This window comes from Lipotes vexillifer, unplaced genomic scaffold (genome assembly GCF_000442215.2).
Source record: "Lipotes vexillifer unplaced genomic scaffold, Lipotes_vexillifer_v1.1 scaffold1272, whole genome shotgun sequence".
Classification (NCBI taxonomy): domain Eukaryota; kingdom Metazoa; phylum Chordata; class Mammalia; order Artiodactyla; family Lipotidae; genus Lipotes; species Lipotes vexillifer.
Window position 1 is genome coordinate 1,373,987 of NW_006779909.1, and position 26,354 is coordinate 1,400,340.

Genomic DNA, 26,354 nt, shown 5'->3' on the forward strand with positions numbered 1-26,354 from the left:
CTTTCCCAAGTCTGGCTTCCCTCTGCCACCTAAACCCCCAGGACTCTCACCCGCTGACCTCCTGTCAGCGCCCTCTTGCCAGCTCGTCCCAACCGATGTCCTGCATGCCCTCTGCGCTGGCAGCACCCTCCCACCGGGTCTGTGGCAATTCTCCCTCATGGACCAACGGCCAGTCTCAGCTCTGAGGGATCTAAACAACTTGATCTGCGTTTCTCAAACTAAGTAACAAGATCTTTCCACCTTGACAAAGCTCTAGGCCTTCCTCTTGAAAATTCAGTATTTTACTAATGTTTTCTGATCCAGGAAAACAGACAGTCAGATCTTTCTTGAAACATTTCCTTTTGCAGTGAGAGCAGGGTGAAGGCATTTGAGTAGGTGCTGTTTCCCTTACAACTGTGACCAACTGCAGATTCCTTTTAGATGTCAAATGTCAACAGATGTTTCTCTAGAAACTGTTTTACTCTATCCAGAATTAGTTGCAAGAGCATTAGATTTAATACTCTAATTAAGTCATTAAAGATATTTAGGTATGAAAGTGTTTACAGACTTGAAGATAGTATACATCAGGAACAATAAAAAAATCAAACCTAGCCCATCTGACCCGGGTCAGACCCGCACATTGTTGGTTGGAGAAGTTTAAGGCAAAAAGAAAAAGTTTAAGGAGTGGAAAGGCTGATTCTCCAAGTAGATCCTCTTTCAACCAGTGAAAATAGATATTTGGTGATATAAAAGCAAAAAGGGAAACACATGCGTAGCATATGTGGCACCTGGGTCCTGGTGCCAAGACATAAATAGACTGATTTTCCAGGCTTGCGTCCAGATAAGTTCTTCAGGACTGGAGCCGGACAATCAGTCAGAGTCACGGAATAGCAGCTCAGGTAAGGACCTTGGGCATCACACCTTCCAACCCGTAGAGGTTAAATGATCAGCCCAAGCTTTCATACCTCCTCTGTCCTAGAAGCAGGGCCACTCAGACCCTGGGTCTCAGGACCGTTTGTCCTCTCCTGCTTCATATATCCAATTCATTCCACAGAGGTGCTCTCTGGGCTGGTTCACCAGTAAGATTCTTGTTAAAAGAACAGCCCAAAGCCAGGTAGATCTGTGGCTAGACCCTGTCCCTCTCAAGCCAGGAAACTGCCACCTCCCACCTGTGACCTCAGGGCTTGGTCTGGCACCAGGGCCAGTATAGATGGTGTCCTTAGTCAAGGGGACGCCAACTCCCGGCTTAGGCCCCTGTAACCTTTCTGTGCTCTCATTCATTCATGTCCAGGATTCTGTTTTTATTTTCATTCTTGAGACAGTATTACCAGTTGGAGAAGGGAAGGCTTCCCCTCTTTTCAGCTATAACCAAAGGACAGTGTGGGCCATAAAGCACATTTTCCAGCAAGACAGGTTTGTTTCAGGCAAATCTCTGAGTCCATCAGCACTGGTTAAAACTGCCAATTTTGAACTCATTACCTTTGAAGTAATGATGTGAGTACAAAAGTAACAAGACTTCAGAATGGAGTATCAGACAGAAGTTAATTAAACTGGCTTTGGGATTTCCCTTGATTATATATAGTCTATATACATAGAGCAGAATATAGAAAACCATAAAAAAATGTAAACGTTATTACTCCAGCCACTCGGAAATTAAGATTTTTTAAAATGTGCATCCTTCTCGTTTTCTCAGTGTATATGAAATATTTTGGGGGGCTCGTGTTATTCAAATTGTGTTGTAACTTGCTTTTTCTCCTAATTTATCCTGAATATTTTGTTAGTAATAGCTTGATTTTGATGACTAGTATGCATTTAAACTAAGCTTGACAGTATAAATTTCGTAAATAATGCATCTAACATTTGCTCCCCTATCATGGGTTACATGTTGGCTCTATGTCAGATACCATGCTGGGTCCCTGCCCCCCTCAGAACCTGGCCTGGATCAAAAGCCTCAAGATGGGGTGATGGCTGGGGGTGATCCGGTCTCAAGCTGCCCTGGGAAGTGGAGACTTGGCCAACTTGCCCCTGTCGCGAGAGATCCCGGAGAGTTCTCATCTTTCGCGTAATAAATGGATGAGAGGTAGAATGGAAAGGATGAGATAGAATGGATGAGAAGGAAAGGGCGTGGAAATGGCAGTTTGAATCGTTTCAGCAATAGACTTGGGACACTCAGGTTCTGGATTGCATCTTATGGGTCAAAACCTTTTAAATACCTGGGGAGAAGTTGGCAGTGGGTGTGACTCCAAGTCCAGATGTTGGAGCATTGAGATTACCAGCACAGGTCAGGGTTCCTACCTCCCCTGCCTACTAGCAATGTGACTCTGGGTAAGTGACTTAGCCTCCTGGGCCTCAGCTTCCTCACCTGTATAAAGGGAATCATATTGGGGCATACTTTACAAGCTTGCTCTGAGGACTAAGGAAGATAATCCACATCAAGTGCTGACACGTGGGAAATCTAGTAAATATTGACCCTGGCTACAGTGACAACAGTGTATAACCTTTAAAACATAATTTTAAGGGAAGATAAATTGGGTCATCTGGGAGTTCAGTATTTGAGTGTTAAGCCACATAGAAATGCATCCAGAAACATGAGTATTCTTGAAAATCGAAGTTCTGCATTAGTCACGCATAAGTAAAATATTACTGAAATGAGGTGTGCTAGTAAAATCATCCTTATTGAACTAGTGCTTGAGAACTTTGTCTCTTCTGCATTATAAATTATGTCTAGGACTTCCCTGGTGGCGCAGCGGTTAGGAATCCGCCTGCTAATGCAGGGGACACGGGTTCGAGCCCTGGTCCGGGAAGATCCCACATGCCGCGGAGCCTAAGCCCGTGTGCCACAGCTACTGAGCCTGCACTCTAGAGCCACGAGCCACAACTACTGAGCCTGCGCTCTAGAGCCCGTGAGCCACAACTACTGAGCCCACGTGCCACAGCTACTGAAGCCTGTGCGCCTAGAGCCCGTGCTCGGCAACAAGAGAAGACACGGCAATGAGAAGCCCACACACCGCAACAAAGAGTAGCCCCTGCTCGCCACAACTAGGGAAAGCCTGCACACAGCAACGAAGACTCAATGCAGCCAAAAATAAATAAATAACAAATAAATTTTAAAAAATTATGTCTAAAGGACTTCATGAATTATCTTATTTCATTGATTCCAAGGGGCACACTTGCCACACTTGAGCATCTCTAAATCAGGACATGTCTTTTTATTTTATTTTTTTCAGGATATGTCTTATAATCAATAGTGTGTCCTATTTAGTTTGTTTAGTAGTTTGTTTTCTTTCTTAGTAGTACCTAAAATAATACAACTTAAACTTGATGGCATCTAAGGTTTAATAAAATATGTCCATTTCTTTGTTCATGTTTGGGCTGGGAAGGCTTTGGCTCAGTTTTTGTGGTTAGTTATTTCCAGTCACTGGAAACACCAGTGTTCTCAGGAGCATCATTCATCAATATTTAACTGCAAATTTGTTTCCCAACCTCAGATAGTTTTCCATAATCTAATCCATTTGGGGTGAAAACCTAAAAATCAGTCTTTCAGACAGTATTTTATATATGAAAAATCAGTATCTCTGACAGTATTTATATATTAACATCATAAAACAAAAAATACTATGTATTAATACTTCTATGTGTGGGGGGGACACTTCGAATTATTAAACCCAGGTTATTCTGTTGTAATACTAGGCTGGTGGGTCTTCAAATACTACTCTCATGTCAGTTGTTCATATAACAGTGTACACACACACAGAGAACATACACATGTAACTTCACTGTAATAAAAGAGACTTTGGTTTATTTAACCATTTCGACTCATTAAGTCTCTTAAAGGGCTTCGATTCAGGCTTCTTGATGTATTAAAAAGTTACAAAATCCATTAAGTAGTATAAATATGATGCTTATTTCCTTCCTAGGGTTTTAAAGGTGCATGTTAATTTAATATTATGTTCTTCCGGAATTGATACACGGTTATCCGTCATTAGAAAGTGCTCATCTAGTTATGAAGATGTCAAAACTACCCCATCCTCCAAAAGAAAAAGCATATCTTTGCCACTAGATGCTATTATAAAACTCTTCAGCAGCTTGAAAGGCTAGTGGCTTAAAGTTTCCTTGTGTCTTTTTTTTTTAACTTTGAAAATATGCAAATAATTTTTTTTCCAAATTTTTTCCCACTTTTTTATTGTGGTAAAGTAAAACATAAAATTTACTGTCTTAACCATTTTTAAGTGTACAGTTTAGTAGTATTTAGTACATTCATATTTTTGTGCAACCATTGCCACCATCCATCTCCAGAACTCTTTTCATCTTGCTAAACTGAAACTCTGTACCCATTAAACAATAGTTCCCCATGGCCCCCTCCCCTCAGACCCAGGCAACAATCACTTTGCTTTTTTTTTCCCCTTCACTTTTCCCCCATGCCCCAGCCTCTGGTAGCTACCATTCTACTCTCTGTTACTACGGGTCTGGCATTTTTTAATTTTAATTTTTTAGATTCCAGATATAACTGAGATCACGCAATGTTTGTCTTTCTGTGTCTGGCTTATTTCACTCAGCATACTGTTCTCCAGGTTCATGCATATTGTCGCAAATGACAGGATTTTCTTCTTTTTAAAGGCTCAATAATATTCCATTGTATATGTGTGTACAATATTGATATTTGTGCATATAATAGTAATATTTATATATCAGAATATATGAATAATATATACATATATACATGTTTTCTTTATCTAGTCATCCATCAACATTTAGGTTGTTTCCATATCGTAGCTATTGTGAATAATGCTGCAGTGAACATGGGAGTACAGATATCTCTTCGAGATACTGATTTCATTTCCTTTGGCTATATATACCTAGAATGGGAATTGCTGGATCGTATAATAGTTCTATTTTAAACTTTTGATGAAACTCCATACTATTTTCCATAATGGCTGTACCAATTTATATTCCCACCATCAGTGTACAATGGTTCCCTTTTCTCCACATTCTCAACAACACTTGCCATCTTTTGACTTTTTCTTTTTTTAATTCATTTTTTGGCTGCGTTGGGTCTTCGTTGCTGCACGTGGGCTTTCTCTCGTTGCGGCGAGCAGGGGCTACTCTTCGTTGCAGTGTGCAGGCTTCTCATTGCGGTGCCTTCTCTTTGTTGCGGAGCACAGGCTCTAGGTGCGTGGGCTTCAGTAGTTGTGGTGCACAGGCTTAGTTGCTCTGCGGCATGTGGGATCTTCCCGACCAGGGCTCGAACCCACGTCCCCTGCATTGGCAGGCGGATTCTTAACCACTGTACCAGGGAAGTCCCTCTTTTGACTTTTTGATAATAACAATCCCTAAAAGATATAAGGTGATATCTCACTGTAGTTTTGATGTCCCTGGTGATTAGTGATGTTGAGCATCTTTTCATATACATGACTTCAGTTGGTCATTTGTATATCTTCTTTGGGAAAATGTCTATTCAGGTCCTTTTCCCATTTTTAAGTCGGTTCATTTGATGTTTTTTGCTATCGAGTTGTAAGAGTTCCTTTTGTATTTTGGATATCAATCCCTTATTGGATGTATGATTTGCAAATTTTTTCTCCCATTCCATAGATTGCCCTCTCATTTTGTTATTTGTTTACTTTGCTGTGCAGAAACATTTCAGTTTGATGTAGTCCCACTTGTTTATTTTTGCTTTTGTTGCCTGAGCTTTTGGTGCCAAATCCAAGAAATCATTGCTAAGACCAATGCCTAGGAGATTTCTCCCTATTTTCTTCTAGGAGTTTTATGGTTTGCAGTCATACTTTTAAGTCTTTTATCCATTTAGACATTGATTTTGGTGTATGGTGTAAGATAAGAGTCCAATTTCATTCTTTTGCATGTCGATATCCAGTTTTCCCAACAGCATTTAGTGAAAAGTCTATCCTTTACCCATTTTGTATTCTTCGTGCCTTTGTCAAAAATTAGTTGACCATAGAAGTGTGGGTTGATTTCTGGATGTTCTGTTCCACTGATTTATGTGTCTGTTTTTATGCCAGTACCAAACTGTTTTGATTAATGTAGCTTGGTAACATAGTTTGACATCAGGAAATGTGATGCTTCCAGTTTTATTCTTCTTGCCCAAGATTGCTTTAGCTATTTGGGGTCCTTTGTATTTCCATATGAATTTTAGGGGTTTTTTTCTATTTCTGTGAAAAATGCCAATGGAATTTTTAGAGGGATTGCATTTAATGTGTAGATTGCTTTGGGTAGTGGGGATATTTTAACAATATTAATTCTTCCAGTCCATGAATACAAGATATCTTTCCATTTCTTTGTGTCTTCTTCAGTTTCTTTCAGAAATTATGAGGGGGGGGGGGTGGAATATGAGAAGTCGGGTAACAGAAAGTTGTTGAGAGCCCAGAAAGGGAGAGAACTTCAAGAATAAAATGCACAAGGCTAAGAGCCACCAGCATCTGTGCTGAAGACAAGCTACTGAGAGGTTAATTGCAACTTGGAAAAAATATTTTTTTCACTGGTGATATGACCCTAAGCCAACTGTAAAGGCATTTGGAAGCAAGAGAGTGGTAACTATGATTTTGAAAAACTGATAGTGAAAGGAAGGAAAAAGAGACAGTCAGAGGAGGTGGGGAGGTAGTGGGGTTGTGTGCCCTCATAACGTGGTTCTGCTTCAGCATTTATGTTCTCCTTCACGGAACGTCTCTTTTCGACAAACCCAGCCTTTCACACTGGAAATAGAAAAGAGTGAATTCATATAGGCAGCTCACCTCGTTGGCCTGAAAATTACTACTGCAAAAAAGAGAAAGAAATCCTTTACCTTCTAGAAGCTTCAAAGAGATAATGTATTCAAGGTGGAAAAATACCTTTCTTTTAGGCAACCACTGAAGAAACTGAAACCAACAGTCAAGAAGATGAGAATGATGGTGAAAATACAGAAAAAGGGAATACAGAAGTTGCCTCATCAGGTTTGTTTTTATAACAGACTAATTTTAAGGTAAAGCGTGATAACTCTTAAGAGAATGAAAATAGAAAAGGTAGTGAATGAGGCTCTGTGACTGATGTGGTTGTGCTGCCACCTAGTGACTTCCTGGGGGAAATTCTGATCGAGTGATTTATCCTGCTGTAAAAACAGGAACCCATGCTTTTTTTGCTACCTTACTTCGTTTTTGGTTTTGGTTTTGTTTTTTGCGGTACGCGGGCCTCTCACTGTTGTGGCCTCTCCCGTTGCGGAGCACAGGCTCTGGACGCGCAGGCCCTGTGGCCATGGCTCACGGGCCCAGCCGCTCCGCCGCATGTGGGATCTTCCCGGACCGGGGCGCGAACCCGTGTCCCCCGCATCAGCAGGCGGATTCTCAACCACTGCGCCACCTGGGAAGCCCTCATTTTGTTTTCCTTGAAAGTTTATCTCCGTCATCATAAAAGAGTTATATTTCCCCTAATCAATAATGCTAAAAACTGAGGGTTATATTTAACACACAGTAACAACAATAGATAAGACAGATTAAAAATATATCATAAAAATAGATGCTGAGGGCTTCCCTGGTGGTGCAGTGGTTGAGAGTCCGCCTGCCGATGCGGGGGACACGGGTTCGTGCCCCGGTCCGGGAAGATCCCACATGCTGCGGAGCGGCTGGGCCCGTGAGCCATGGCCACAGGGCCTGCGCGTCCGGAGCCTGTGCTCCGCAAAGGGAGAGGCCACAACAGTGAGAGGCCCGCGTACCGCAAAAAAAAAAAAAAAGATGCTGAAGTGGTAAACCCAATGAATAGTTTGAAAGAGTAAAGTAGTGCCACAAATATGAACAGTGACTATGAATAGAAACCCACACTTCCCTAAAGTAATATTTCTCCATATTTTTAACACATTTTTTCTTTTGATAAACATGAAAACCTCTCACCCTCTTCTAATACCAAGTTATTTTTAAATGGCATTGTAAAGTAAATTAAAAGTCATTACTAAAAATTTTAGCGTTTACCTTTTCAAACTAGACTGTACCTCCACATTCTGATATGCCCCCTCAGGTGGTGACTTTTCCACCCACTTTAGACTGTACCAAATTCTTCTTTGTATATCCGAGAACACTTAATTTTCATTGCATTATATTGATTTTAACCACACAGTCCTTAACACATTCCAATTTTGAAAACATGATGTTAAAAAGGAACATTGAAATACAAAAGGAAGGGTCAGGCTGCCCCTCATTTGGAAAGAAATTTGGATAGAAATTATCTGTAAATGTTCACCTGTCCAACCCACCTCTCGTAATATTTCCTGCCAGCGTTTTGTTTCATGTAGTGTTATTCATATGTAAACTGGGACTCTTATTCAGAACTTAAGTTTTTCATAGTGTAAGTTCTTTGATGTGTTTTATGTTGCTTGATTTTTTTAATAATATCATGAAAGAGCCTAGAGAATTCTAGCACCTGAAGCCCTTTTGTACCTCTCATCACACTGTAATCCAGCTCCGTGTTGCCCCGGGCAGGATATGTACTCAGTGTACTTCCTGGCGTGGCAGGACCAACGAGCCTTTATATGGTTTTCATCTTGTTCTTTGTTTCTGAATGTAACTCCATTTCAGAGCCACAGTATTTTACATCAACTGTGACTCGATCCAGCCCGACCGTGGCCTTTGTGGAGCTTTCCTCCAGCCCCCAGGTGAAGAACGAGGTGCCGGAAGAGAAAGACCAGAAGAAACGGGAAAATGAAATGAGTGGAAAGGTGGAACTGGTGCTGTCACAAAAGGTGAGGTGGACTAAAGCCGTTAAGTCCACGATTCACGTGGCTTCGTGTTACTGCCTGCTGCTATGGTGGCACCGTTTTGTAATGAAGGTTTATTTTCTCTCCTGATCTTGTTTCCTACCTTTGATCTGTATTTTTTTTTCTTAATACAAATATAATACATGTTCATTGTAAAAAAAAAAAAAAAAATGTAACTACATATAGAAAGATGTCTGTGTTAGTCCACTTGGGCAGCTATAACAAAACCATAGACTTGGTGGCTTATAAACAACAGAAATTTATTTCTGTCAGTTATGGCAGCTGGGAGGTGCAAGAGCAAAGGCGCTGGCAGTCAGCATCTGGTGAGAACCCCACTTCCTGACTCACAGACGGCTGTCTTCTTGCTGTGCCCTCACTTGGCAGAAGGGCCAAGGGTCCTGAGTCTCTTTTATACCGTCACTAGTCCCATTCAGGAGATCTTCACCCCCATGACCTAATCACCTCCCAAAAGGCCCAGCTCCCAATACCATTACCTTGGGGGGTTAGGGTTTCAGCATATGAATTTTGGGGGGGACACAAACATTCAGCCTATAGATATTTATTTTTAATGTATATTTACAGTGATACACATGGAAATATGTAACAAATCTATCAAATAATATGTGTAAATATACATAAAATATACAAATACAAAACATAGAAATAGAGCAAGAGAGAGAAAAAGTCACTGAAACCTACCTCTCTGTTAATAATAAGTGGTATATATATTCTTTCAACATCTTTTAAAATTTATTTTAAATGGCTAATTTTTATAAAATTATTTTTATAAAAATTTTTATAAAAATTATATAAATAAAAATTTTATAAAAATTATATACATTTAAAAGAAGAATGTAGTATAGATATCTGTTATAAAGCTTTGCAGTTAGGTTTTAGTTTGCTGTGCATGAGCTTGCTTATTTGTAACTTACTCCATATTCTCTTTCCGATACTTACGTGTTTTACAGTAATGGTACTTCTGATGCCTCTGAACTTGAATAACAAGGAAACTAGAAAATTATTATTCTGATGTAATGGGTTTTAACATCTTGTTTTTATTAAATTTCTTCTTTGTTTGGAGTCTCATCTCTTTCATATTAATTTAGTTTGTTTTCAGGCACAGTCTAAAAGTCATCTTTTGTCCTGTTGTCCTCAACCTTGGTTACCCTTCAGAATTTAATAGATACCAGGTCATATAAATCTCAGTCTCTGGGAACAGGGCTCAGGCATCTGTATTTTCAAAAGCTCCCCAGGTGATTCTGGTGGGTCACCAAGATAGAGTACAACTGACTTGCGTACTGGATACTTTATGTGGTGATATTCCAACTTTAAAAATTAAACCTAAATTTGGATTTGACTTGAGAGTGAAAAATTTACCACTTCTAGTTCTGGTTCATCTATCGTCTACTCAACCAATAGTGGCTGTGCACCTACTATGTGCCAGGCACTCTTTAGACACTGGATATTCAACAGTGAATAAAACACAGCCCCTGGCCTTAAGATGCTGAGAGTGCTGTATGCCTGGTGGAGCCCCAAAATGCCTGCTTCCCTGATGCCTTCTGGGGATTTCAGACCCTAGCTACTCCCCCATTTTTATACATAGAGAATTAAAAAATGGCCTGGAGGTCTGAACAGAAGAACCTAACTGTAGGAAAAGCTTTGGAGGCAGACAGAATTTCCTGCCCTTGCAGGTTGTGCCTGATCCACATTACACTTGTAATCTATTTATTTATTCTTCTTGCAAATTGACCTTTTTTCTATGTAAATATAAACTGAAAGGAAAACTCTATAACATTGCTAGAAAAAATATTTTTAAAATCAAACAAAATGGATACCATAACATAAAAAATATTCATCTGCATTCCTCATCTGTGTAACCTCATCTATGTGATCCATCTTTGGACCCCCAGTGTCATGGCTACCCTACTATGGAAAAAATTGTTTTCAGGGGTTCTTAACTCTGTGTGTATGTGTGTGTGTGCACACGCGCATGCTGCACGTGTGCCCACGCGTGTACGTGCACCATGGACCCTTTGTTTATCTGGTAAACGTTATTCTCAGAATAATATTGTTTAAACCATAAAATACACAGCATTACCAAGTTTTCCTTGGTATCAAGTAGTACGAAGTATGTATAACCACATGACTTCTTTTCTGTGGACTCCAGGTTAAGAATCTCTGCTAGATGATTAACAAATGGAATAATGGTCTTTGAACCCAATGCTTTTCACACCATGTGAATTTCTCCTTTTCTCCTTTCCCTCCTTTACAGTTAACTTTTAGAGAAAGAAAGAAAGAAAGATGATGACAGTGGTTGCAACAGCTTTTATTTTCTGATTTCACTTGAGAGTATTACCTTTATAAAACAAAGTACCAATGCACACAGGCTGACCTTTTACATAGTGGGTATTTTGAGCATTTCTGCTGAGATTCACTGTTTCATTTACAACCAGGCATTATCTGAAACATATTTTTGTCAATTCCACTATGGAGGAAATGGTATGAGCTTAAGATTTGAGGGTTGTCAACTTTGGTAAATCTAGGCCTTAGGTTTTGCTGCATGTTTAACACTGAAGTTCATTTGGACATCTGGTTGACCTCTTTAATGCAGAACAATTAACTGTATTTTCTTCAAGATTCCATTAGGGTTGAATATATTATTCATCAAGAAAAATAAAATCTTACTGAGGAGAAATTCTAGACATTAAATCATCCTGAGGACCAAATAAGAGATCAGCTTATGATGAAACAAGTGCTCTGGAGCCTCACTCGCCCACTGGCCGCCCACTGGCCATAAAATTAATCTCTTCATGGCCACCAGCCAGTGACTCAGAGAAGATTCTGTAAGCAGCTAAAAGGACATCGGAACTGATACAGCCACACTCCTCATTCCGATCTCTGCTCGGAGTCTATTGACTCTTTATTTTGGTCGTTAGTTTGGTTATCTGGTCTTTCAGGAATCAGTTGATTAGAAGCAACAAATCGGAAGGAGGGTGTTCTACCAAAGGCCCTTCCTACTGGGGAGAAACAAAATAAAATTAACTAGCAATAACAAGAAAAATCTGTTTTTACAAAGCAAACGTAAGAATTTTTAAAGCCTGTAATTTTGGATCTATTTACCATAAGGTCATGTGGTCTAACATGCTTCAAAAATCCCTTAAGGGCATCATCGCTATGGCACTGTTTGATATAATGGTTATTTACAATAATGCTTCTTTGTCAACAAGCACAGTGTATTGTCTTTAATGTGCTTTGCGTAAATTCGTTGGGGGGGGGTGGGGGTATGTAGTGTCTCAAGAATAATGCCCATTAGAAGGTAATATTACTTTAATATTTAATAGTTACATAGTAAGATTTTTTTTTAACCTTATGTGGAACATCTCACTTCCCGACATTACAAATTCAGTATTATGTAGTACCAAGAAGAGAAACCATGACTGATCCCAATAAGAACATGAGACAGAGTGATGTATTATCTCAAATATGGAATATTGTCCTCTGAGTTTGAAGAAACATGATCATCAAATTTTTATGCTCTAGTTTGATTTCTCTGAAAAATTGACCTCTATATTAATGTAGAAAAGCATGAAGGGGTTTGGAGAAGGGGCAAAATTTTCCATTTACAATTTAAATGTTTGGGCTTACTGACTTATTGTAGCCATGGATCCTGATATTTTATTTCACCTGTGCATTTATTAATGGACAATACTTGTAATATTTATGTCTGTTGCCCATGATCCAGGTGGTAAAGCCAAAATCTCCAGAACCAGAAGCAACCCTGACGTTTCCATTTCTGGACAAAATGCCTGAAAGCAGCCAATTACCTTTGCCAAATCTCAGTTCTCAAGGTAAAAAGATAGAAATGTTTTGTTTCAGTTCTATGTGTTCTGCTGGGCCCATTTGTAGTGACATATTCTTCATTTTCAAGGCAGATTACTTCCTTTATGTTGATGTACCTTTAGCCATTGGGTTTGCCAGAGTCCATGGATGGCTGGATTAATCACTCCAGAATGGAGGTCTGGAGCTACAGTCTCTATCTGGCTTAGCCAGGAACCCCAGCTGCCAAGACCATTTTGTCAGCCAGGCACTGTAGGCGCAATAGGGCCTATACAAGTATTTGATACCCGAAAATAATTTTTATTGGCTCTTAAATATTTTAAAAATTACAAAATAAAAAAATCAATAACTTTAATAAAGAGTTTATGATCTTAATATTATGTCAAGTTCATTAACTGTTAATTGTCTAGTCTTCCTAAAATATTCAGTTAATTTGACAGTGATTTTGGAAGAAAGTCAGATTTTCTTGCCCCATAATAGTTCCTGGCTGTGCGTGATGATTACCAAGAAACATTCATGATCATAGATTAAACGTGTTACTCATAGCCAAAAACTTTAATCTTTCCAAAAATTCTTTACAGTTAGAATATACAGTTATATGGAACACATATATATAGGCTGAGGATAAACCTTAATATATTTCATATGTTTGATACATTTTATTTTATTTTATTTTTTAACATCTTTATTGGAGTATAATTGCTTTACAATGGCGTGTTAGTTTCTGCTCTATAACAAAGTGAATCAGCTATACATATACATATATCCCCATAGCTCCTCCCTCTTGCGTCTCCCTCCCTCCCACCCTCCCTATCCCACTCCTCTAGGTGGTCACAGAGCACCAAGCTAATCTCCCTGTGCTATGCGGCTGCTTCCCACTAGCTATTTATTTTACATGTGGTAGTGTTTATATGTCCATGCCACTCTCTCACTTTGTCCCATGTTTGATACATTTTAACATGTTTGGTATAATTTAGGGAGGGATGGCCTCGAAAAATATGGGCGTTTAGGGCCTATGAAGGTCTTAAAATGGCAATGGCCACTGCAAACTCCCCAAGTGCCTTTAGGCCATGTATAGGTTGTGAATTCACCCCTTTATTCTTCAAGAGCCCAATTGAATCCCTTTATCTTGGTAAGAACCCCAGGTGCCCACAACCACCGGCAAGGAGCCTGAGGGATGTGAACAGTAGGGGGATGGGTCCTGAGGCTTCACAAGAGACAGACCACCGGGCTTTACTGGTGTGAGTTCTCTCTCTTTACTGATGTGATGTGAAAAGAGCGAGAGTTCAGGAGGCAAGAACTATAAGGTTTCTTGTTTTTCTTTTTTAATGTGCTTTCCCCAGTACACTTTATAGATCTATCAGTCCAGGCAAAGAGAGGATGTACAGGGTCATTGTGGCTGGGGACTTGTTTGCTTTTCTTTTCAAGGATGGGCAGCTCTTTGGCAGAATGCTACTTGGCTTCCATTAGTCTTTGTTGACGGCTGGGAGATAAGTTGGGCTCGATCTACATAACAGAAAGTACTCGGGAGGGAATTAATTGGTACAGGTACTGATGATCACTAGCTTCTTAATGTGGAAACACGTTCAATACTGTCTTCAAAGCATATGATTTAAATTCGTCAGCCCTACTGTCCTGAAGGGAAGTGACAAAAGTAAACTCTCCTAACTGGGCCAGCAATTGGTCACATTTAGATTTTAATTCTGCCCTATTTCTAGCACTTTTTAATTGTGTATATAAGTAATATAGAGAGGAAATAGATATTTTAAGCCATATTAATTAGTTTTATTGTCTTAGATATTTTTACATCTAATTATCTGTTGTAAGGCATTTCGATTTTGTAAAATATGCTGTTGAATTAAGGGACTTTACTTCATGCTTTATCTGACGTGAATGAAAAATAAAATTCAGTGGCACTAGAGCATTTCCAAAATCATTCTTCAAGATGGGATTATATTTGTCATACACCTGCTCCATACTCTTGTCTGGCTCATGGAAGCTGTAATTACAGCTGCAGGCTCTGGAGACAGAAGGCCTGGCTTCAAATTCTGGCTCTTCGAGTTCTAATCTGTATGATCTTACCCACCAAGTTCTCTCTAATCTCTGTCACCTGTAAACTGGAAATAATAACAGTACCAAGCTCATAGGGTTGTTGGAAGAATTAAATGAGATAAACCAAAAAAAAAAAAAAAAAAAAAAAAGGCATTTAGCTCAACACCTGACCTAGAATAAGCAGTACAGTATAATCTAGTAGCTGCAGAATAGTTGCAGCAAGAGTAGAAGCAGAAAGCAAGGTGCCAGGCAGGAATAAAGCATTCTTAAATGCTCTCCTTAAAATAGGAGTGTTTATATTGTAGAGACATCGCAGTAATTTTCAAACCTGAGATGTGGCAGGGTCTCCTGCAGGATTAATTAAAACACCGCTCTCTGGACCCCACCCGTACAGCATCTGATTGTGTAGGTCCGGGCTGGGGCCACAGTATTTACATTTCTAACAAGTTCCCAAAGGTGATGCTGATGCTGCAGATCCAGGGACCACACTCTGGAAACCACTGGCTTGAAGCATGTGTTTAAATTGTGTACCAAAAACATCACTGGTAGATGTAAAACTAACATTAATACTTGTTTGGAGTGTATAAAGTTCCTATCTTTCAAGAAGCAAAAGGCCTCTAATAAATGTAGTCTTAAAAGACATGATTTGTCTTTAATTGGGGGTTGGCGGGGGAGTATAGGGCTTTGCCCAGCTATAAAAAGTCAGCATAGGGGCTTCCCTGGTGGCGCAGTGGTTGGGAGTCCGCCTGCCGATGCAGGGGACGCGGGTTCGTGCCCTGGTCCGGGAAGATCCCACATGCCGCGGAGCGGCTGGGCCCGTGAGCCATGGCCGCTGAGCCTGCGCGTCAGGAGCATGTGCTCCTCAACGGGAGAGGCCACAACAGTGAGAGGCCCGCGTACCGCAAAAAAAAAAAAGTCAGCATACATTTAAGTGACTAGTCAGAGGCTACGCATCAAGTCCAAAGAAGCTGTAGGGTCAGGATCAGGAATCCTGGAGCCATACCTAAACATTCTCTCCCCAGGACAGTGATGACGCCACCATCTCCACCAAGTGGTCTGTTTCTCGATTGCTCAGACAGGCTACTGCAGATGTGTGGGGGCCCTCGTGATGCTCCACAGATTCCCCTTAAACATACACATGTGCATAAATAGTCTTTAAATACTCTGAAAACATTCATAAAGTAACATTTAAAGAGGACAGATTTCCTTTTCTCAACTGTCACCCAATAGTAGAAAGATACCTTGAATTGATGTTTCAGGAAAATATGTGCACATTTTAAAAACCGATGTCTTTATTTGCATTGAGAATGATGACAGATGAGCATAGCATAAAGGTTAAGGATGCAAATGCTTGCCTTCAGTTTCTGTCTGCTTGATGCCACCCCATTACAGATCCACACATACACATCTTTTTACTACACACGTATATAACTGCCACCACAGACTTCCATAATAACATTTATAAAGTGCATAAGAATAATTGAACTCATCTCTTCTGTCTTTTATACTTTTCTGGTGCTTTCCAAAAGCAACGTAAACTGTGCACTTTGCCCTTACATCACACATCATCCCATCATTTTGAGATTCAGCATCTTAACAATATCACCTTTAAGTATGAGCTCCTAAACTCCCACCCAACACCAAACAATAGCATAAACTGGCCCATCTATGGACTTTTGTCCACATCTTCGGGTTTTGTGTGCATTTTATTGAAGTATTTTGTACTTTGGATTCTTTCACTCTCAATCCTTGTTCTGATGACAGCCGAACCTCTGTTAGTACTTGGGAGTGTGGTTCTATTCAAGTCTCAGCCCTGTTTTCATGGTTTTTCTATTTGTTCTGTTCTGCCATCTGATCTAGAGTCGCCTGGCACTGCCAGCGTTCTGCTGAGAGTTCAGAACTCTTGGCGACGTTCCCAGTTTTTCTCCCAGTCAGGTAAAATGCATACTGGGGAGCTCTATTTCTTTTTTGCAAAATCCATGTTGTGGGCAACCAATTATATCTGGTACTTTTCTTCATTTCTGATTCCAGGGGCACACAGTTAGCAAAGAGCTGGTTCATTGATATCAGTACCAGTTATCAGTACTAAAATTGGGGGAAATTCGCAGAATTTTACTTTGATTTTGAAAATCCAAAGAAATGATATTCACCTCTTTCTTTATGGTCTTCTTCTTTTTTTTTTTTAAACAAAGATTAGAATCGTTTACCTGGAACTGGTAACGGTCCTCTTGTTAACTGTGTCACCTTCTCTACTTCCTGGATGACATCTGGCCTCTCTCTGTGTGATCCTTCTCTGTGTCAGACAGTGAGGGAACTGGTCAGTCAAGCCAGAGTGCAAGGTGCCTTAAAACGAGCACTCATAGGAATAGATTTCGCTTCCTATAATCTAGTACCTGGTGCTAATCGATGTGATCAATCATATTACACTGGTCATAACTTCTCTTGGTGATGGGTACAAGCTGCTTCAGGGGTCTGCTTTATCATGATTTTCTAATGCTCTTGGCTAACCAAAAAAAGTTGGTTTGAAGCTGACATAGGAGCCACACTCCACTGAGACGATCAAAAAAGAAAGACAATTAGAAGCTACTCACATTGTGTTCTTTTTTCCTTTCTTTCTGTACAGTGGATTCTCCAAGCAGTGAAAAGTCACCTGTAACTACGCCTGTAAGTAATTCCTACTGAGGAATAAGATCACGCATTTAGTGTGATTTTAATTTATAAGGTATTTGATTCACTTAAAGGGGATTCAATCAAAAACAGTCTCCAAACTTTTGATTGTAAAAGAATATTTTTACCGGATATAATGCTGTCAGTTGAATCATGGAGAAAGAGATGGATTATCATTTTGCACAGTTGTTATCATGCCTGGAAGCAAAATGGTGAGTCAGGAAGGTAAAATCTAAAAGAAACAACCAAAATGAATGTGACATAAGGAATTAGTAATAAAATATGCAACTTCTGTAGGCATTCAAAATCAGCTTTTTAAATGAAGACAATACTTTAACACAGTGTATCGTCAGCAGACAGGGCCCCAGCCTGGACTTTCTCTGGGAGACCCATGCTGTCTGGGTTATATTCCTTCTCACAATCAGTATCTTGAATAATATATATTTTTTAACATCTTTATTGGAGTATAGCTGCTTTACAATGGTGTGTTAGTTTCTGCTGTATAACAAAGTGAATCAGCTATACGTATACACGTATCCCCATATCTCTTCCCTCTTGCGTCTCCCTCCTACCCTCCCTATCCCACCCCTCTAGGTGGGTGAGCTGATCTCCCTGTGCTATGCGGCTGCTTCCCACTTGCTATCTGTTTTACATTTGGTAGTGTACATATGTCCATGCCACTCTCTCACTTCATCCCAGTTTACCCTTCCCCCTCCCCGTGTCCTCAAGTCCATTCTCTACATCTGTGTCTTTATTCCTGTCCTGCCCCGAGGTTCTTCAGAACCTTTTTTTTTTTTTTTTTTTTAGATTCCATACATATGTGTTAGAATACGGTATTTGTTTTTCTCTTTCTGACTTACTTCACTCTGTATGACAGTCTCTAGGTCCATCCACCTCACTGTAAATAACTCAGTTTCATTTCTTTTTATGGCTGAGTAATATTCCATTGTATATATATATGCCACATCTTCTTTATCCATTCATCTGTCAGTGGACATTTAGGTTGCTTCCGTGTCCTGGTTATTGTAAATAGAGCTGCAATGAACATTGTGGTACATGACTCTTTTTGAATTATGGTTTTCTCAGGGTATATGCCCAGTTAGTGGGATTGCTGGGTCATATGGTAGTGCTATTTTTAGTTTTTTGAGGAACCTCCATACAGTTCTCCATAGTGGCGGTATCAGTTTACATTCCCACCGACAGTGCAAGAGGGTTCCCTTTTCTCCAACCCTCTCCAGCATTTATTGTTTCTAGATTTTTTGATGATGGCCATTCTGACTTTGTTGGCAGTCTGTATATCTTGTTTGGAGAAATGTCTATTTAGGTCTTCTGCCCATTTTTGGATTGGGTTGTTTGTTTTTTTGATATTGAGCTGCATGAGCTGCTTGTATATTTTGGAGATTAATCCTTTGTCAGTTGGTTCATTTGCCAATATTTTCTCCCATTCTGAGGGTTGTTTTTTCGTCTTGTTTATGGTTTCCTTTGCTGTGCAAAAGCTTTTAAGTTCCATTAGGTCCCACTTGTTTATTTTTGTTTTTATTTCCATTTCTCTAGGAGGTGGGTCAAAAAAGATATTGCTGTGATTTATGTCATGGAGTGTTCTGCCTATGTTTTCCTCTAAGAGTTTTATAGTGTCTGACCTTACATTTAGGTCCTTAATCCATTTTGAGTTTATTTCTGTATATGGTGTTAGGGAGTGTTCTAATTTCATTCTTTTACATGTAGCTGTCCAGTTTTCCCAGCACCATTTATTGAAGAGGTTGTCTTTTCTCCACTGTATATTCTTGCCTCCTTTATCAAAGATAAGGTGACCATATGTGCGTGGGTTTACCTGTGGGCTTTCTATCCTGTTCCATTGATCTATATTCCTGTTTTTGTGCCAGTACCATACTGTCTTGAATACTGTTGCTTTGTAGTATAGTCTGAAGTCAGGGAGCCTTTTTCCTCCAGCTCCATTTTTCTCAAGATTGCTTTGGCTATTCGGGGTCTTTTGTGTTTCCATACAAATTGTGAAATTTTTGTTCTACTCCTGTGAAAAATGCCAAAGGTAGTTTGATAGGGATTGCATTAAATCTCTAGATTGCTTTGGGTAGTATAGTCATTTTCACAGTGTTGATTCTTCCAATCCAAGAACATGGTGTAGCTCTCCATCTATTTGTATCATCTTTAATTTCTTTCATCAGTGTCTTATAGTTTTCTGCATACAGGTCTTTTGTCTCCTTAGGTAGGTTTATTCCTAGGTATTTTATTCTTTTTGTTGCAGTGGTAAATGGGAGTGTTTCCTTAATTTCTCTTTCAGATTTTTCATCATTAGTGTATAGGAATGCAAGAGATTTCTGTGCATTAATTTTGTATCCTGCTACTTTACCAAATTCATTGATTATCTCTAGTAGTTTTCTGGTGGCATCTTTAGGATTCTCTGTGTATAGTATCATGTCATCTGCAAACAGTGACAGTTTTACTTCTTCTTTTGCGATTTGGATTCCTTTTATTTCTTTTTCTTCTCTGATTGCTGTGGCTAAAACTTCCAAAACTATGTTGAAAAACAGTGGTGAGAGTGGACAACCTTTTCTTGTTCCTGATCTTAGTGGAAATGGTTTCAGTTTTTCACCATTGAGAATGATGTTGGCTGTGGGTTTGTCATATATAGCCTTTATTATGTTGACGTAAGTTCCCTCTATGTCTACTTTCTGGAGGGTTTTTATCATAAGTGGGTGTTGAATTTTGTCAAAAGCTTTTTCTGCATCTATTGAGATGATCATGTGGTTTTTCTCCTTTAGTTTGTTAATATGGTGTATCACATTGATTGATTTGCATATATTGAAGAAACCTTGCATTCCTGGGATAAACCCCAGTTGATCGCGGTGTATGATCCTTTTCATGTGCTGTTGGATTCTGTTTGCTAGTATTTTGTTGAGGATTTTTGCATCTCTGTTCATCAATGATATTGGCCTGTAGTTTTCTTTGTTTGTGGCATCTTTGTCTGGTTTTGGTGTCAGGGTGATGGTGGCCTCTTAGAATGAGTTGGGGAGTGTTCCTCCCTCTGCTATATTTGGAAGAGTTTGAGAAGGATGGGTGTTAGCTCTTCTCTACATGTTTGATAGAATTCGCCTGTGAAGCCATCTGGTCCTGGGCTTTTGTTTGTTGGAAGATTTTTAATCACAGTCTCAATTTCAGTCCTTGTGATTGGTCTGTTCATATTTTCTATTTCTTCCTGGTTCGGTCTCGGAAGGTTATACCTTTCTAAGAATTTGTCCATTTCTTCCAGGTTGTCCATTTTATTGGCCTATTGTTGCTTGTAGCAATCTCTCATGATCCTTTGTATTTCTGCAGTGTCAGTTGTTACTTCTTTTTCATTTCTAATTCTATTGATTTGAGTCTTCTCCCTTTTTTTCTTGATGAGTCTGGCTAATGGTTTATCAATTTTGTTTATCTTCTCAAAGAACCAGCTTTTAGTTTTATTGACCTTTGCTATCATTTCCTTCATTTCTTTTTCATTTATTTGTGATCTGATCTTTATGATTTCTTTCCTTCTGCTAACTTTGAGGGGTTTTGTTCTTCTTTCTCTAATTGCTTTAGATGTAAGGTTAGGTCGTTTATTTGAGATGTTCTTGTTTCTTGAGGTAGGATTGTATTGCTATAAACTTCCCTCGGAGAACTGCTTTTGCTGCATGCCATAGGTTTTGTGTCATCATGTCTTCATTGTCATTTGTTTCTAGGTATTTTTTTATTTCCTCTTTGATTTCTTCAGTGTTCTCTTGGTTATTTAATAGTGTATTGTTTAGCCTCCATGTGCTTGTGTTTTTTACAGAATTTTTCCTGTAATTGATATCTAGTATCACAGCATTGTGGTCAGAAAAGATACTTGATACGATTTCAGTTTTCTTAAATTTACCAAGGCTTGATTTGTGACCTAAGATATGATCTGTCCTAGAGAATGTTCCATGAGCACTTCAGAAGAAAGTGTAATATCCTGTTTTTGGATGGAACGTCCTATAAATATCAGTTAAGTCCATCTTGTTTAATGTATCATTTAAAGCTTGTGTTTCCTTATTTATTTTCATTTTGGATGATCTGTCCATAGGTGAAAGTGGGGTGTTAGAGTCCCCTACTATGATTGTGTGACTGTCGATTTCCCCTTTTAAGGCTGTTAGCATTTGCCTTATGTATTGAGGTGCTCCTATGTTGGGTGCATAAATATTTACAATTGTTACATCTTCTTCTTGGATTGATCCTTTGATCATTATGTAGTGTCCTTCTTTGTCTCTTGTAATCGTCTTCATTTTAAAGTCTATTTTGTCTGATATGAGAATTGCTACTCCAGCTTTCTTTTGATTTCCATTTGCATGGAATATCTTTTTCCATCCTCTCACTTTCAGTTTGTATGTGTCCGTACGTCTGAAGTGGGTCTCTTGTAGACAGCATATGTATGGGTCTTGTTTTTGTATCCATTCAACCAATCTATGTCTTTTGGTTGGAGCATTTAACCCATTTACGTTTAAGGTAGTTATCAATATGTATGTTTCTTTTACCATTTTCTTAACTGTTTTGAGTTTGTTATTGTAGGTCTTTTCCTTCTCTTGTGTTTCCTGCCTAGAGAAGTTCCTTTAGCATTTGCTGTAGAGCTGGTTTGGTGGTGCTGAATTCTCTTAGCCTTTGCTTGTCTGTAAAGCTTTTAATTTCTCCACTGAATCTGAATGAGATCCTTGCTGGGTAGAGTAATCTTGGTTGTAGGTTTTTCCCTTTCGTCACTTTAAATATGTCTTGCCACTCCCTTCTGGTTTGCAAAGTTTCTGCTGAAAGATCAGCTGTTAACTTTATGGGGATTCCGTTGTATGTTATTTGTTGTTTTTCCCTTGCTGCTTTTAATATTTTTTCTTTGTATTTAATTTTTGATAGTTTGATTAACATGTGTCTTGGCATGTTTCTCCTTGGATTTATCCTGTATGGGACTCTCTGTGCTTCCGGGACTTGATTGACTATTTCCTTTCCCATGTTAGGGAAGTTTTCAACTATAATCTCTTCAAATATTTTCTCAGACCCTTTCTTTTTCTCTTCTTCTTCTGGGACCCCTATAATTCGAATGTTGGTGCCTTTAATGTTGTCCCAGAGGTCTCTGAGACTGTCCTCAACTCTTTTCATTCTTTTCTCTTTATTCTGCTCTGCGGTAGTTATTTCCATTATTTTATCTTCCAGGTCACTTATCCGTTCTTCTGCCTCAGTTATTCTGCTACTGATCCCTTCTAGAGAATTTTTAATTTCATTTATTTTGTTGTTCATCATTGTTTGTTTGCTCTTTAGTTCTTCTAGGTCCTTGTTAAACGTTTCTTGTATTTTCTCCATTCTATTTCCAAGATTTTGGATCATCTTTACTATTATTACTCTGAATTCTTTTTCTGGTAGACTGCCTATTTCCTCTTCATTTGTTTGGTCTGGTTGGTTTTTACCTTGCTCCTTCATCTGCTGTGTATTTCTCTGTCTTCTCATTTTGCTTAACTTACTGTGTTTGGGGTCTCTGTTTAGCAGGCTGCAGGTTCGTAGTTCCCGTTGTTTTTGTTGTCTGCCCCCAGTGGGTAAGCTTGGCTCAGTGGGTTGTGTAGGCTTCCTGGTGGAGGGTCCTGGTGCCTGTGTTCTGGTGGATGAGGCTGGATCTTGTCTTTCTGGTGGGCAGGACCAAGTCCAGTGGTGTGTTTTGGGGTGTCTGTGAACTTATTATGATTTTAGCCAAGCTCTTTGCTAACGGGTGGGTTTGTGTTCCCGTCTTGCTAGTTGTTTGGCATGGGGGGGTGTCCAACACTGTAGCTTGCTGGTCGTTGAGTGGAGCTGGGTCTTAGCGTTGAGATGGAGATCTCTGGGAGAGCTTTCGCCATTTGATATTACATGGGGCTGAGAGGTCTCTGGTGGACCAATGTCCTGAACTCGGCTCTCCCACCTCAGAGGCTCAGGCCTGACACCCGGCCAGAGCACCAAGACCTGTATTTTAGGAATTCTGGGGTATTTTGTTCCTTGTTTTCTTTCTTTCAGGTATTTTTTATTCTTACTTAGTTGCAATGAAATTTCCAGGAATGAAACAATAGGCAGGTGAATGGTCTCCAATTCAAAGCCAGGCATTTATCAAGCTCTTGCTAGTTCTTGTTTCCCTGGTTTCCCTGAAAGGGAGAACCAGGAGTGGTGCTGGGCTCTGTCCCTACTGCTTCCCCATGCAGACCGGTGCTCACACGTCCTCTCACTGCCTCTGCTCTTGGAGGGGCAGCCTGTGAACACACGTCCCAGTTTGGGGCATGTAGGGCTGTGGTACGGACCGTCAGTGTATTTCACACTCTGTCCCGTCTGCCACAGATCAGCTGCTTCACCCTCTTCTGGCAGCCTCAAATGCTTCCCTTCCAGTTATGAAGGGATCCTTATAGTCCTTTCTGGTGTCCAAGGTCTTCTGCTAGTTTTCAGCCGGTGTTCTATGAGAACTGTTGCATCTATAGATGTATTCCTATGTGGAGAGAGATGAACTCCATGTCCACCTACTCCTCCGCCATCTTGAATATCAGTATCTTGAATAATATTAACTGTACATTTAGTTTTCCGTTCTTTATTTGGATGAAATAAAAAGAGCACTTGCTAATTAAAATGTCAAGACACATGACACTGTAGAAATTCCTACCTGCTGAATTATACCTGGACATTCTCCATAGACCTGACTCTTCTCTGAACTGAGTGTTTCCAATGCTGGGCCTGGAATACTCACCCTCTGAAATTTGCATTGGTTTGGAGCCTTCCTCTATGGCACAATCAACTGTAGCATTTCCTGAGGCCCCCAGGTGTAGCTGCATAATCACTGATGCACCTTTGATTACAGATTTACTAACCATATGACCCTGAAGGTGCTGTATAACTTCCCTGAACCTTGTCTTCCTTGGTAGTACAATGAGATCATAATACTTTCAGAGTGTTGTGGGCTTTATTTGAAATAATTACACAGAAGCCTGTAGCACAGTGCCCAATACGTGAACGAATCCTCCCCAGTGGCTAATCCAAGAGGCCCACCATAGCCAACACCAGTTCTTATCTATAGGTAAATTGTCTCACTTTGGGAATTCCTAAGTACCTGTGCAGAATGGAGAAGGGACCCATCACCCGTCACAAAACCCCCTCAATATCTCCAGCCACGTTCCAGAGCTACCAACCATTTGTGGAGGCTCAGTCTTAAGCCAGTACTGGGAATCCTGAGTTTGTTGGGAAGCTGAGTACATCCACAGAGGATGGGACCCCCAGAAGGACCCCAAGGCTGGCATTCATGGCACAGATCTGAAGAGTAGTATAACATAACCCATTGAGTTCCATTTTAAATGACACGGGAACAACCATGTCAAATTGTTCTAGTCCCCCCTGGCAGGGATGGAGAGGGAGGGCGTCCTACAGAGATACATTCCTATTTCTGTGTATGGAAAATAGAATAAGAAAGAGAGAAATTACTGACCTATATAGGTGAATTCTTGAAAATACCCACCTAAATTTGATGTTCTTTTGATGATAAATAGCTCTTCATAGAATGGAAAATTAAAAGAAATTGGAAAATAAGAGAAGGTTGAGGGGAAGTAAGCATTCGATTAGTCTGAACTCAATAGACTCGGGGAAGTTTTGCTCAGACGTGAAGTGGCCCAAAGCTATAGGGTCTACGAAGGGGAGAGAAGAGGATGCGTTACCCAGCATGAAGTTATTCCATTTATTTATTCAACGAACATTTCCTGAAGACCTAAAAATTCAAGGTCTTGAGATACTTAGGCAGGATAAAGGGCCCTCTTTGCTCTCAAGGAACCCCTAGGCCAGAGAAAGATCCAGATCTGTAAACAGATAAATTATAGAACAAAGTGTGCCAAATGCTCTGCATTCTTTCTCTGGAACCTTTTCTATCTCTGTTATGGTAATTATCCCACTGTCTCCTGGGGATCGTTTATATATGGGTCACTCCCCCACAAGCCCACCCCCAATCCCCACTCTCAGCTGTAAGCTCCATGAGGCTGGGGCTCTTGGCCTCCTGCTACGCCACCTGGTCATAAGTAAGTGCTCAGCAAATAGTCACCGAAAAAGGAGCATGACCACTTCTCTTGCCCTCCTGTTTATCACAATGGTCTCTTCCTCTGAAAATGCTCATTGTTTTTCTTTCTTGCTTTCTAACAAATATTCCATATTTTCTTCTGTGCTCAGTCCCCATATCCCACACTTCTCCCTCCTGTTTCTGCTTACTCCTGACTTATTCTTGCCGTTACAACCTAGGGAAACCTGAAAATTAAGTAAATAATTTCTAATTGTTGCTCTTATTTTCCTGCTGTTGGACTTTCCCCATTGGGCTCCCTATAGCTTTATTCACATGACCACACCCTTTTCATCAAAAGTCAAAGAAGGGCCATGCCCCTGAGAGAGGGTCTGAACATTTAAACTGCTTCCAAGTCTTAGGAAAATGCCAAGTGGAGCCAACCTCCAACTCCATTAATTCCAGGAGAATTTTCCACCTGGGATCCATATTTAGATGACATTTTATGGTCATCCAAGGAAATTTGGGAAACTCTGGATTTTATATAATAAAATAGTTTTTCTCCTGCATAACTTGTCAGAGGCTTTCATATGCAGATATGCAGTATGAATCCCAAGAGTGGCATATAGGAAATACATTTCCCTCCCTGATTTGGCCACCTTTCTCTGACTTTTTGTGACCATCCCTACCATTTGCAGGAACCACAGCAAGAGTATCCACCGAGGCCCACATTTCACATGTCTAAATACATTAAAGCTATAGATATTTATAATGTTAAAAATTGAGTAACAGCCATGGCCTAGCTCGTATTCTCAGCCTGGAGACTTCCCTGGATGGGCCAGCCTTTGTGCACCTGAGTGGTAGCCTGGATTACTGGGGGCAGGGCAGGGGAGGTGGGCTGGCCCAGCTATCCTGGGCAGTAGCTAGACCCATCTAAACCTTGGACAGGACTGACTCTGTCCAGCTTCGCAGGCAGCCAGAGTAGGTAGAGTCTGCCTGCCCCGCACGCTGCCCCAGACTCTCCCCCTCCTCCCTAGTTCCTTCACCCTCACCCTGCTCTTT

General features: G+C 40.1%; 1 protein-coding gene across 1 annotated transcript in view; it reads left to right on the forward strand.

Annotated features, from left to right (window-relative positions):
- Positions 1–26,354, forward strand: part of LIMCH1 (LIM and calponin homology domains 1) — a 348,851-nt gene that overhangs the window by 300,126 nt on the left and 22,371 nt on the right. The window contains 4 exon segments of the mRNA XM_007453042.1: positions 6,830–6,920; positions 8,532–8,695; positions 12,453–12,558; positions 17,223–17,263. Of these exon segments, the coding sequence (XP_007453104.1) occupies positions 6,830–6,920; positions 8,532–8,695; positions 12,453–12,558; positions 17,223–17,263 (402 nt within the window).